At 36.7% G+C, this 14,548-nt stretch overlaps 1 protein-coding gene across 4 annotated transcripts in view; it reads right to left on the reverse strand.

The window, feature by feature from the left end:
- Positions 1–14,548, reverse strand: part of CAMKMT (calmodulin-lysine N-methyltransferase) — a 389,839-nt gene that overhangs the window by 353,081 nt on the left and 22,210 nt on the right. For all 4 annotated transcript variants that reach the window (XR_009009842.1, XM_007190086.2, XM_028168508.2 and 1 more), the window contains exons 2-3: positions 13,807–13,979; positions 1,260–1,324 (exon numbers count right to left, since the gene is read on the reverse strand). Coding sequence is in view for 3 of the 4 variants with exons in the window: in XM_007190086.2 (XP_007190148.2) it covers positions 1,260–1,324; positions 13,807–13,979 (238 nt within the window). In the remaining variant the exon portion in view is untranslated. The remainder of the gene's footprint in view (positions 1–1,259; positions 1,325–13,806; positions 13,980–14,548) is intronic.

The raw sequence follows: 14,548 nt of genomic DNA on the forward strand, positions 1-14,548 counted from the left end.
CCACTGGGAACAGTACTTGATTTTTACATGACCAAATCAAAAATCCACATTTAACATTCTAGAATTATGTTCCTAAATTGGGTATGCATAAGCCTGACTTAATGATATTTTTACATTACCACAGAACTAAAGGAGAATGTCTCCTCAACCACCATTAGTATCCCTTACCCAGACCCTGCCCCAACCCCCAATAAAAATATTGGGAAAGAATTCAGCAAGTGCCAACTCAGAGAAACTAAAAGGTATACTTGTCACTATCCATGAAAAAGAAACCTACATTATTTTAAATATTTTAGGATAATTTTAGGATAGTTAGATTCCTTAGTGACAAAATACATAAATATTTTTCTCCACAATCAAAAGCTTGCCATCATGTGGGCATAAGAACAAAATCATTGCCTGAGTATTGTTGGACATTATTCTATGCAGATCGAAAATCAGAGAGCATTTGATAATGTAGTACTGTTAGCAGAATATGTTATTTTAGTTCAGACAATAAGTAGTTACAGCTGTGAAATTTCCTGAGACGAAAAGTATTTGAGTATAATTTTTACATTTAAAATGGTAATATTTCAATGATTATCAACTATCTTAAGAATAATAGCCTATGCAACACATAAAGGAGTACACCGCTTCTATCATGGTATGTTGTTTAACACAGTGATATAAAGATATTTCTTGTTTGATTTCTTTCATTATGTGACATTATAATTAAATGATTTTCTCAGTGGAGAAATCTATTATGACTTAATCAGAGACTTAGATAAGAAGTCAATATATTCTATAATATTATAATAATGCATAAAATAAAATCATTCGGGTATTAAAGTATATTAGCAGTAAGAAAAAATGTTCTGGGTTCACTCTTTAGTGAAAGAGAGAAGAAGCAAGAAGTAGAAACACACATACCCAAACACGGCAAAGAAGGGAGAGACAGCCCCTCTGTTGGACTGATTAACTGAAAAGGTCAAAATGAAAACAAGAAACAAAAGGGATAGTACTGGAGAATCCAGTGTTCCTCCTGACCTATGTTCTGTCATACACACACACACACAGAGACACAAAACTGCCAAGTATAAAACCTGCCTTATCCCACTGAGTAGGTACATCTTACATGAGGCTTATTATGCAGCTAAAAACAGCAAGAGTTTCTATTACACACACACAAACACACGTCAATAAAATAAACACTGGAAAAAAATTAAAAATTCACTTTTAAAAGACTAAAAATATTTCTATACAGTGAGTATATAACTTACAAATATTTCCTGTATTGTCAAAGCTGGTAAGAACATCTTCAACATTCAAAGATCCACTATTATGCCTAGAAAGGAATAAAGCATTTTCTTTAATGATTCTGAAATATTAACATTTATTAATCTTTTAAAAAGCTGAGACTATATTGTGATACACTCAATACTAATAACCCTTTCCATGTGGTGTTTTTAAAATATTTCTGCCCACTAGAGGGAGAAGGAGAAGAAATAACAGACGAGTCTTTGGGATATTTAATGTAATGACATTTCTTGATGATTAATCTACACTTTAAAGTACTAATAAGTGTTTTTATTGTTATTGTTTTAATTATATAAACGTGACAAATTATTTACCTTTATAAAGACAACAAAACAAAACCTACACTTTGAGAATCTCAAAATGAAAATAAACAATCAACTTCCATTACCACACTCCACAATACATAAGTTCCTTCTATTATGGCCCAACAAATTCAGAACTTCAGTCACAAAGAACTAACCGACCCTCAGGTCTGCACATTCCATTTACAGGGAGTTCTAAATGTCAGGGGGCAAATGTTTTGTATCTTGCTCACTGATCTTAATTCTATTCCTCTTATTTTTTTTTTTAAATAAATTTATTTATTTATTTATTTTTGGCTGCATTGGGTCTTCATTGCTGCACGCGGGCTTTCTCTAGTTGCGGCGAGCAACTCTTCATTGTGGTGTGCAGGCTTCTCATTGCAGAGGCTTTTCTTGTTGTGGAGCACAGACTCTAGGCGCACGGGCTTCCATAGTTGTGGCACACGGGCTCGGTTGTTGTGGCTCACAGGCTCTAGAGCGCAGGCTCAGTAGTTCTGGCACACAGGCTTAGTTGCTCTGCAGCATGTGGGATCTTCCCAGACCAGGGCTCAAACCCATGTCCCCTGCATTGGCAGGCAGATTCTTAACCACTGTGCCACCAGGCAAGCCCCTAGTTACTGTTTCTTATTCAATTACAAGGAGTTAAGATTTGTTCAAAGACTTGCCTATGATCACACAGCAAGTAACTGGCAGAGCTAAAACCTGAACTTCATATTCCATGATCCTTCCATGACCCCACTAAGTTAAAAATAGAGCAATTACCCATAAAAGCCCAAATTCCTCATTTTTTAACCAAACTATCTTACCAAGTATGTGTGTGTATATATACACACATCTACATAAATGTATTATACGCCTATAACACATAAACACAATATGCCTTTATTTGAATGAGGAAAAACTTTAAATCCAGTCTGACACTCCTGAAGCTTAAATAATTCCACCAATATTATAGACCTTAACTACATTAACACAGTAACAATGAAACAGAAAAACTAAAAATCTGGACTATATTTCCTAAGAGATAGTCACCTTTGGTCTCCCAAATATAGGTAGAAAATGAAAATATTTTGTATTTCAACAAGAATATTTCCTTAAGTAATTACTAACCCAAAAGAGATCAGTTTTGGATACATCACAAAACAGGTCCCACTCTATGAGACCCCTAGGAAGGATCCAGAAGTAGGAGACTGTAGCAGTGTGCGTTAAAAGTCCAGGTCAGCCCCAGGATTCATTGGGGAGAAAACAATCACCATTGTCACATGTAAGAGTATATAAGGTAGAGGGTCTACAAATTTCTCTAGGACCATGAGACACCAACCACCACAGGGTCCTGTCAGGTAGCCCAGCTAGGAGAAAAAAAAAATTATTTCAAAGAATGGCAGAAGGCGTATTACCAATACATTTCCCAAATTTAAGTGGCCGTATTGTGTTAGCCAGGACTCCTGAATCACACTAGGTGTGACCTGAATCAATAGGTCATAGAGTCTGAGTTACTTTTCCAGTGGTGATTACAAAAAGTTGGTGCTAACACATCTACAATCTTCTACATTCTCCCCTATATAACTTACAGCTGTAGTTCTTTAGGATGTTGTGATAGTTTATAATAACCATTAATAATTCACAACAAAATTTACTTCATCCACACTACTTTGTCATTAAAACTCATCACAAATGATATATACTATTATGGACTGAACTGTGTCTCCCCAAAATTCATATGTTGATGCCCTAACCCCCAGTGCCTCAGAATGTGACTGAATTTGGACACAGGGCCTTGAAAGAGTTAATTAAGTTAAAATTCAGTCATTAGGGTGAGCCCTAATATATATATATATATATATATATATATATCCTTATAAAAAAAGGAGATTAGGACACACAGAGACAACAAGGCATGTGCACAGAGGGACAACCACGTGAAGAGACAGCAAGAGAGCAGCCACATGCAAGTCAAAGAGAGAGGCCTTGGATGAAACCAAACCTGCAACACCTAGATCCAAGACTTCTAGGCCCCAAACTGTGAGAAAATAAACTTGCTGTTTAAGCCATCCAATCTGTGGTGTTTTGTTCTGGGAGCCCTAGTAAGCTAATACATATAGTAAGAGAACACATGTAAACTATAATACCCTTTTCAGAACAACATTTTATTTCTATCACAGAGACCAAGTTCCTTCATGGAGTGACCAAGTGAGGACGCAAAAAGTTATCTGCAATAATCACTGGCCCAATAACCACTGGGCTCACCAGTATCATAACCTAAGGCAATGAAGTTATCAACCACAAATCCAACTTTCATCTTCATAACACAATGATTCTGCACCTTCTCTGTGGATGCAAGATTCTAGAAGAGGTTATTTATGCCTAACATGGAAAACTACAACATACATGTCGGACAAGAGAGGAAAAAGAACAAAGCATTAAATATCTAAAGCACAAGATGAAGCTATTAAAATGATCAGCAATACAGCATAGAACTCAAAAAACTTTTTCCTAAATATAAAAGCAATATATGGCTTCCTCAAGAAAAAACTGCCCATAATCCTATCATGCAGAGGTAACCACAGTTAATAGTTTGGTATATAGCCTTCAAATTTTATGCTATGCTCATAGACCTGTCATTAAATAACTGAGAGCACATTGTCCATATGGTTTTGCAATTTGTATTTTTTCATTTAACATATTATAAAGTTTCCCACATCATCAAATATTCTCCTGCAACGTGATTTTAATGGCTGCCAAGTAGTCCAATGAATGCACCATAATTTACTGAATCAACACCTTATGATGGATTTTTAGATTATGCCCACTTTTGTGCTTTATGCATATTGTTTCAATGAACATCCTTGTAGAAATAGCATTGAGCCCCTTTCTGATTATTTCTTTAGGATAAATACCTAAAAGTGAAATTGCTTTATGGCCTAGTTTTAATAAGGACATTCTCTCATGCACATTCGCACGCTCTCTCTGTCACTCTATCTCTCTCTCTCTCATCAAGATGAAATAAACATTTGAAAAGAAATCTGAGACAAGAGTTAAAAAAAAAAGGTACACATATTTTGCAAGAAGTTAAATATTTCTAAAAAGCAGAAACTGGGATAAAGTAAAATGTATGTTTAAAAGTTAAAAGCAGTATTCAAAATAGAAAGTGTGACACAAAACTTGTCTTCTTGAAAGCATTATTTCTTGAAGCCAAGAAGCAGAAAGTATACCCTATGACATTAAATGGTATATGCTATAACATGGATGAATCAGAAAACATTATGCTAAGTAAAAGAAGCCAAATATAAAGGCCACATAGCATATGATTCTACTTATATAAAATGTCCAGAATAGGCAATATAGGCAAATCCATATAGATAGAAAGTAGATAAGTGGTTGCCAGGGGCTAGGGGGAGGAGGAAGATGGAGAGTTACTAGTAATGGGGATGGGGTTTCCTTTTGGGGTGATGAAAAGCTTCGGAAATTAGAGAGTGGTGATGGTTGCACAACATCGTGAATATACTGAATTGCACAATTTAAAATGGTTAAAATGATTAATTTTACCTTGATTAAAAAGAAAAGTGGTCCCCCAAAATCAGAAAAAGTAAGTCAGAGAGTGGAATGGGTCCTAAGAGGCTGCATAAGAACAAAGAGGAAAGGTTTTCTGAAGGAAAACGTTTAAAAAGTTGATTTTCCATGCAACTACTTTGGAGCTCTTTCAAAAATAAATGGCTGAAGAGTTTTTTTTTTTAGTCTTACATCTACTAGTTATAGGAAACTAAAAGATTATTTCTACATAATATATGGAAATTTGAAAAAGTATCTAGGGAATATTTCAATTTACTGAAACTTTGAATATATGTATATGTAAGCAAACTACACAAATAATCATGATTGGAGTTTAAATAACCTAGAAAATTAAGTTATAATTAGCTCATATCTGTGATTTAAGCTCCATGAAAACATGACTCAATGGATTAGTCTTTTAATTTTCTACATACACTGCACCACATTTTGAAGCTCCTATAAAGTTCCTTCTAAAATACAAAATAAAATACAAGAGAACAAAAGCTGCTTTAATATTCATCGCTGTTGTTAACAGCACTACTAACATTAAAACTGTACTTTTTAAATATAAATTCAGGGACTTCCTTAGTGGCATAGTGGTTAAGAATCCACCTGCCAATGCAGGGGACACAGGTTCGAGCCCTGTTCCCTGAAGATCCCACATGCTGCGGAGCAACTAAGCCCGTGCGTCACAACTACTGAGCCTGAGCTCTAGAGCCCACGAGCCACAACTACTGATGCCCACGTGCCTAGAGACCATGCTCCGCAACAAGAGAAGCCACCACAATGAGAAGCCTGCGCACCACAACAAAGAGTAGCCCCTGCTCACTGCAACTAGAGGAAGCCTGCGTGCAGCAACAAAGACCCAACGCAGCCAAAAATGAACAAATAAATAAATAAATTTAAATTAAAAATAATAAATAAATAAACAAACAAATATAAATTCAGTATCCATATTTGCCTCAGATACCAACCTTGCCAAGTTTTAAAGGGGCACCTATGATACACTACACATATAAGGATAATCTGCCATACATCTAATTTCATAAGCATACCATTCCCATCACAAGTTTTTATTCAGTGAGCACTCACAGGGTACATACTAAATCCAGTGGGGTGAGGGTTTGTTTTATTTTTTTCCTTTCCTTAGAGAAGCAATACATGATCTCAATGCAGTGCATTTGTTGTACTACAGTCAAAGACAAAGTCATTCTTGACTTCTTGCCCATTCTAAGCCTCCAGGACAGGCCAAAAGGCAAGAATGCTAGGCTTCTAATTCAGCAATTACCATAGCAACAGGAGTCATTCAAAGAAAGGAGGACAGTTCAGGCCTCTCAGCTTTTTCTATACCTAAGACATGTATGCATTTATAAATGAATAACTCAGGCACTTTTATGGTTCTGAATATAAATGAAAGTATTTTAAAGTTTCCAGAATATGCAAATTCCTATTACACTGAAATTAAGTTAAAATAAAGGGGCGGGGAACAACAATTTCTAGTATCTATACAGTAATCGCTATACAACAAGAAATTGCAACTTACAAGACAAGGAGAAGAAAATTTTTTTAATACAGTTTTTTACTATACATAGAAAATCCTAAAGATGTCACCAGAAAACTACTAGAACTAATCAGTGAATTTGGTAAGGTTGCAGGATACAAAATTAATGCACAGAAATCTCTGGCATTCCTATACACCAACAATGAAAAGTCAGAAAGAGAAATTAAGGAAACGCTCCCATTTACCATTGCAACAAAAAGAATAAAATACCTAGGAATAAACCTGCCTAAGGAGGCGAAAGACTTGTACTCAGAAAACTATAAAACACTGATGAAAGAAATCAAAGATAACATAAACAGATAGAGAAATATACCACATTCTTGGATTGGAAGAATCAATATTGTGAAAATGACTATACTACCCAAAGCAATCTACTACCCAATTGAATCTACAGATTCAATACAATCCCTATCAAACTACCAATGGCATTCTACACAGAATTAGAACAAAAAATCTTACAATTCGTATGGAAACACAAAAGACCCCGAATAGCCAAAGCAACTTGAGAAAGAAAAACAGAGATGGAGGAATCAGGCTCCCTGACTTCAAACTATACCACAAAGCCACAGTAATCAAGACAGTATGGTACTGGCACAAAAACAGAAATATAGATCAATGGCACAGGATAATGCCCAGAGATAAACCCACACACATATAGGCACCTAATTTACAACAAAGGAGGCAAGAACATACAATGGAGAAAAGACAGCCTCTTCAATAAGCGGTGCTGGGAAAACTGGACAGCTACATGTAAAAGAATGAAATTAGAACACTACCTAACGCCAAACACAAAAATAAACTCCAAATGGATTAAAGACTTAAATGTAAGACCAGACACAGAACTCTTGGAGGAAAACATAGGAAGAACACTCTTTGACATAAATCACAGCAAGATCTTTTTTGACCCACCTCCTAGAGTAACGGAAATAAAAACAAAAATAAACAAATGGGACTTAATTAAACTTAAAAGCTTTTGCACAGCAAAGGAAACCATAAACAAGACAAAAAGACAACCCTCAGAATGGGAGAAAATATTTGCAAATGAAACAACAGACAAAGAATTACTCTCCAAAATATACAAACAGATCATGGAGCTCAATATCAAAAAAAAATAATCCAGTTAAAAAATGGGTGGAAGACCTAAATAGACATTTCACCAAGGAAAACATACAGATGGCCAAGAGGCACATGAAAAGACGCTCAATGTCACTAATTATTAGAGAAATGCAAGTCAAAACTACAATGAAGTATCACCTCATGCCAGTCAGAATGGCCATTATCAAAAAAAGCTAGAAACAATAAATGCTGGAAAGGGTGTGGTGAAAAGGGAACCCTCCTACACTGTCGGTGGGAATGTAAACTGATACAACAACTATGGAAAACGGTATGGAGGTTTCTTAAAAAACTAAAAATAGAACTACCATATGACCCAGCAATCCACTACTGGGCATATACCCTGAGAAAAACATAATTCAAAAAGAGACATGCACCACAATGTTCACTGCAGCACTATTTACAATAGCCAGGACATGGAACCAACCTAAATGTCCATCGACAGATAAATGGATAAAGAAGATGTGGTACATATATACAATGGAATATTACTCAGACATAAAAAGAAACAAAATCGAGTTATTTGTAGTGAGGTGGATGGACCTAGAGTCTGTCATACAGAGTGAAGTAAGTCAGAAACAGAAAAACAAATACCGTATGCTAACGCATATATATGGAATCAAAAAAAAAAAAAAAAAGGTACTGATGAACCTAGTTGCAGGGCAGGAATAAAGAGGGAGACATAGAGAATGGACTTGATGACATGGGGTAGGAGGGCAAAGTGAGAGTAGCATCGACATATTTACATTACCGAACGTTAAATAGTTGGCTGGTAGGAAGCAGCAGCATAGCACAGGAAGGTCAGCTCGGTGCTTTGCGATGATCCATAGGGGTGGGATAGGGAGGATGGGAAGGAGGCTCAAGAGGGAGGGGGTATGGGGACATGTATGCATACAGCTGATTTGCTTTGTTGTACAACAGAAACTAACACAGTATTATGAAGCAATTATACTCCAATAAAGATCTATTAAAATATATATATATATATATATATATTTTTGGCTTCATCGGGTCTTAGTTGCAGCACGTGGGATCTTTTGTTGCAGCACACAGGCTCTTCACTGTGGTGCACAAGCTTCTCTCTAGTTGTGGCACACGGGCTCAGTAGTTGTGGCACATGGGCTTAGTTGCCCTGTGGCATGGGGGATCTTAGTTCCCTGACCAGGGATCAAACCCACGTCCCCTGCATTGCAAGACAGATTCGCAACCACTGGACCACCAGGGAAGTCCCTTCATATATATATATATATTTATATTATTTATTTATTTATTTATTTATTCATTCATTTATTTGGCTGCGCCGGGTCTTAGCTGCGGCACATGGGATCTTTGTTGTGGCATGTGGGATCTTTTAGTTGCAGCATGCAGGATCTTTTTTAGTTGCGGCACATGGGATCTTTAGTTGCAGCATGCAAACTCTTAGTTGACGCATGAGGGATCTAGTTCCCTCACCAGGGATCAAACCCAGACCCCCTGCATTGGGAGCGCACGTCTCAGCCACTGGACCACCAGGGAAGTCCCAGGAACAAGGAATTTTTAATGAAAGATTTTTAGTATAAACACCTCCTGGTATATATTAGTTTTCTATACATGCATCTATCTAATAGCAAGAACCTCTTCTATAAAATTCTAAGAAATGAACACCAAAAAAACAAGAAGAGTTTGCCAAGGAATAAAGCAGGAGCCATACCCTGGATTTTAATTTACTAACTCTCAACACTCACTTTGGAACAGAGTCGACCATCCTCAGATATACAGAAAAGACAACACATCTTGGGGAATTCATAACCTAACTTTTACATTGTCCAGACCTTTGCTTCTGATGAAAAGTCACCAGGGGAAATTCTTTATTCCTTCATTTTAAGTATCATCATGTAAAGCTGACAGGAAATGATCAAAATTTTAATTCAGGCCACTGCTTATATACCTTTTAATAATATAAACAATATACAACTATGTACTCTGAATTCACAAATATCTAGTTATTTACTCTCTTAAGGTATTCATTTCAAGTCTAATAAAACTTTAAAGGAACATAAATCAATATGTAGGGAAATGAATTTCCTGATTTGATTTATTTAAAAACTATTCACCCCCTTTTTTCACTGCATAGCGTTAATAAACTTAAAAAATATAGAAGACGATGATGGTACTGCATTTCAAAACAACTTTCCAAGCCACTACTTTTGGCTATTACAAGTAATTTTTTTAAATTTTAGAATGCTCACAATTCAAATAACACTGAAGAAAATAGATAAAGGTAGCTAAAGAAATGTCATGGAAAGACTGACAAAAGAGTTGATACAAGATATCAAAGGAGCAAGAATGAAAATCCATGTTGGGCAGATAACAGTAAACAAGGAGAAGTGGTAACCATAAGAAATCAACATGAACAAAATTGGCAATGGAATGGAATGAACTGTTCTTGGCAGAAATCCTCCCCTACCTAAGCAATTTCAGTAATATCGGTTATTTCCTATACAGTATCAGGATTATGGAGTAAGAAATGGAATGCTCAGAATAATCAATGAGGAAATTAGTTTATCTAGGCCTCAATCCCTTCATCTGAAAAGTGAATAAATGTATATATGACTGTCACACAAGTGGCAGGATGTATAGAAGTTAAAAGTGCAGGCTGTGACTATCATTATATAAGATGTTACTGATGAAGACAGCTGGGTGATGGGTACATGGAACTCCTTGTACTATTTTTGCAACTTTCTGAGAGCCTGTAATTATTTCAAAACAAAAGTTTTAAAAAGTATTATAGGGCTTCCCTGGTGGCGCAGTGGTTAAGAATCCGCCTGCCAATGCAGGGGACACCGGTTCGAGCCCTGGTCTGGGAAGATCCCACATGCCGCGGAGCAACTGGGCCCGTGAGCCACAACTACTGAGCCTGCGCGTCTGGAGCCTGTGCTCCGCAACAAGAGAGGCCGCGACAGTGAGAGGCCCGCGCACCGCGATGAAGAGTGGCCCCCGCTCGCCGCAACTAGAGAAAGCCCTCGCACAGAAATGAAGACCCAACACAGCCATAAATAAATAAATAAATAAATTAAAAAAAAAAAAAAAAAGTATTATACAGGCATGAAACCAGACCACCAGGGTTTAAATAGGGGCACAACCAATTATTGGCTGTGTGCCCTCAATCGAGTTATTTTCTCATCTGTAAAAAGAGGATAAAAACAGTATTTACCTCAGGAGGTGCTGTGTGAATTAAATAAGCTTATACATGTAAACCATTCACAACAGTGCTTGTCACATAGTAGGCACTCAATTGTCAGTCATTATTAATGTTGCTATGATTATTTTTTAATTTATTCTAAGATCAGAATTCAGCTCTAGAATTCTGTGTAAGCTATTGTTATTTTTGCACTATTGATATGGAGAGATATTAGCTAGTTTGAAAAAAAGAGAAAAACTCTTGGCAGTCAATGAGGCCTAAATTCTAGCTCAGTCACCTGTCTTCTTTCTATAAACTAGGATTTAATATCATATTTATATAGATATATTTATTCTTTCAAAAATGGATATATCACAAAGAACCACACTGTTGGAGAGGTGTCTTGCTACTACATCAACGCCATCTCCACCAGGTGGAGAACCATGCCTTATTTTGAAAGCTCTCAAGAACAGAAGATTTCACATTCTCTCTGGCTAAGCCTTACCAGGGCCTTGAAGATGTCAGGAAGTTATTCTTTATCAGGGCCTTGAAGATGTCAGGAAGTTATTCTTGGTACAGTTTACACTTACTGCCTCTTGTCACAGTGGATGTAGAAGATAAGTTTTACAACTTTATACCTGAAGACCCCTACCAGTAGGGGTATCACCCTGTTTCTCCTTCTCTTTAATATCCTTATAGATTCTATCTTCCAATTGTTTAATCATCTTCATTCCTACTTCACAGAGTTATTGTAAGGAGTACATGAATTAGAATACATCAAAGCACCTAGTACTGTACTTGGCAAACAGTAAGCATTTAATGCATTTTTCTTTCCTTCCTAATCAAGGACTAAACTAATTATCTCTATCAGAATGCCAGGCAGTTGAGGTATTCTTTTTTTTTTTTTTTTTTTTTTTTAAGGATTTTCTTTTTAATTAATTAATTTATTTATTTTTGTCTGTATTGGGTCTTCGGTTCGTGCGAGGGCTTTCTCCAGTTGCGGCAAGCGGGGGCCACTCTTCATCGCGGTGCGGGGACCGCTCTTCATCGCGGTGCGCGGGCCTTTCTCCATCGCGGCCCCTCCCGTTGCGGGGCACAGGCTCCAGACGCGCAGGCTCAGCAATCGTGGCTCACGGGCCCAGCTGCTCCGTGGCATGTGGGATCTTCCCAGACCAGGGCTCGAACCCGTGTCCCCTGCATTAGCAGGCAGATTCTCAACCACTGCGCCACCAGGGAAGCCCGCAGTTGAGGTATTCTAATTTGAATCTCATAATGAATGTACAGGCAAGCTCACAAATCCCTAAGTTTTTACCTTCTATTTAGAGTTTTTAATAAATCAATATGATGAAACCAGATCCTAATTGCATTCCCCTGCCCACCCTAGTCAATTTTTATCCAAATCCCAAATTTTAAGCTATTATGGTATCTTTCAGAGCTGAGATATTTTAAACTAAAATAGTTCAGGAAACATATACTATAAATAGACATCCTTTGTGAAAACTTTTTTTCTTAAAATTATTCCTAACCTCACCTAAACTGTATTCAGACACGTTTCCACTTAAAATGTTTTTTGCTCTTCTTACAGTTACTGTAAATGTGCTCCTCCCTCCCTTTCAAAATGTGAAATCTTGTCAAGAAAGGCAGATTTTTTTTTTAACATCTTTATTGGAGTATAATTGCTTTACAATGGTGTGTTAGTTTCTGCTTTATAACAAAGTGAATCAGTTATACATATACATTGTTCCCATATCTCTTCCCTCTTGCATCTCCCTCCCTCCCACCCTCCCTATCCCACCCCTCTAGGTGGTCACAAAGCACAGAGCTGATTTCCCTGTGCTATGCAGTTGCTTCCCACTAGCTATCTATTTTACGTTTGGTAGTGTATACATGTCCATGCCACTCTCTCACTTTGTCACATCTTACCCTTCCCCCTCCCCATATCCTCAAGTCCATTCTCTAGTAGGTCTGTGTCTTTATTCCCGTCTTGCCACTAGGTTCTTCATGACCTTTTTTTTTTTCCCCTTAGATTCCATATATATGTGTAAGCATACTGTATTTGTTTTTCTCTTTCTGACTTACTTCACTCTGTATGACAGAATCTAACTCCACCCACCTCACTACAAATAACTCCATTTCGTTTCTTTTTATGGCTGAGTAATATTCCATTGTATATATGTGCCACATCTTCTTTATCCATTCATCTGATGATAAAATCAAATACCTGCAGTAATATTGCAACATGCTAGACTGTAACTGTGAGAGGAAGTTAATTCAGTAAAAATGATACCTTGTTACTTCAGTTTGCAACTCTCTTATCTCTTTTCTAATGATTTTTAAAGCCAGAACAGTCTGTAAGCTTCTCACGATATCAGTGTTTTGGCTGAATTTTCTCCTCCTATTCCTAAGATTCTATTCTGAAAGTGACAAAACATGAATGGGAAAAATACCAAAGCTTGATTTTTCAAATAACTACTACTTGAAGAACAGTTTGGAAAAATTGTTTTCACTTTCAGCCTTCTTTGCCTCAAAAAGAACTTGGCTTTTTTTCATAATCAAATGCTATGAGACAATGGTTAAATGAACCCTTTGATTTGAACTTTATCCTCAAATGCCGATACATTCCTTAGAATGTTTTTTTTTTAGTTCTGAGAATACAGTAAGACCCAGTTAAAGCAGCAGGATTCCAAACACAAAGTTGCAAAACCTAAGTTCTGATGAAGATTGCCTGCAAACTCAATAGAATGAACAATGAGATTCTTAGTAGACTGTTTTCTTCTACAAGAGAAAAAAACTTTAAAAAAAATCTTAACTAGAGTGATGTTTACCTTAAGAAAATACTGTATTCAGGATAGAAGATGCTTGTATATTGGACCCAGGCACCAACTTCCTCTTCAGTTTCCCTTTTTTGGGCTTCTGTTACTGAGAACAGATTAAATGATTCAAATCTTCTTACAGATACATGTCGTAGACAATCATCCAGGTGTTTTTGTTTCAGAGCCTTTGAAATAAAACCAAATATTGTGGTCACATTATATAAATATAAATTAAATGTTCAACATTTAAGTGGTAAGGGGACTTTCATTTCCAATAATGGCAGATTAGATAATTCAGACCAACATCTTACTGAAGACAACTAGAAAAGATGCACAAAATATTTTAAAACATTACTCGAAGGCATCAGAGGGCAAAGAATGAAGATCTACCAGTCTAATATCTTTAAAAGGAGGTAAATCTAGAGAGATGAGTCTGGCTTTTGCAACCACTTTTGTGAGACATTCATCAATTCCAAAAGAAAGAGCTGAGAAGACAAGCAGCACCTTCAACAGCTTGTAGACTTAGGGGGTAAAAGTTGAGTTTCAAAGCTTAATACCTAGGCAGGGGCAGGTACGTTATTCTGAGCCGGTGTGTGTGTGTGTGTGCGCGTGTGTGTGTGTGTGTGTGTGTGTGTGTGTGTGTGTGTGTGTGTGTGTTAAGATAAATCAAATGAGTAGTTTTGTTGGTGCCATTGAAAACTAGGTTTTTAAGTATGGAAAAAAGGAGATACAGCTGTAAAATTAATGAGGTTAA

The sequence above is a fragment of the Balaenoptera acutorostrata genome, chromosome 12 (assembly GCF_949987535.1).
Source record: "Balaenoptera acutorostrata chromosome 12, mBalAcu1.1, whole genome shotgun sequence".
Classification (NCBI taxonomy): Eukaryota; Metazoa; Chordata; class Mammalia; order Artiodactyla; family Balaenopteridae; genus Balaenoptera; species Balaenoptera acutorostrata.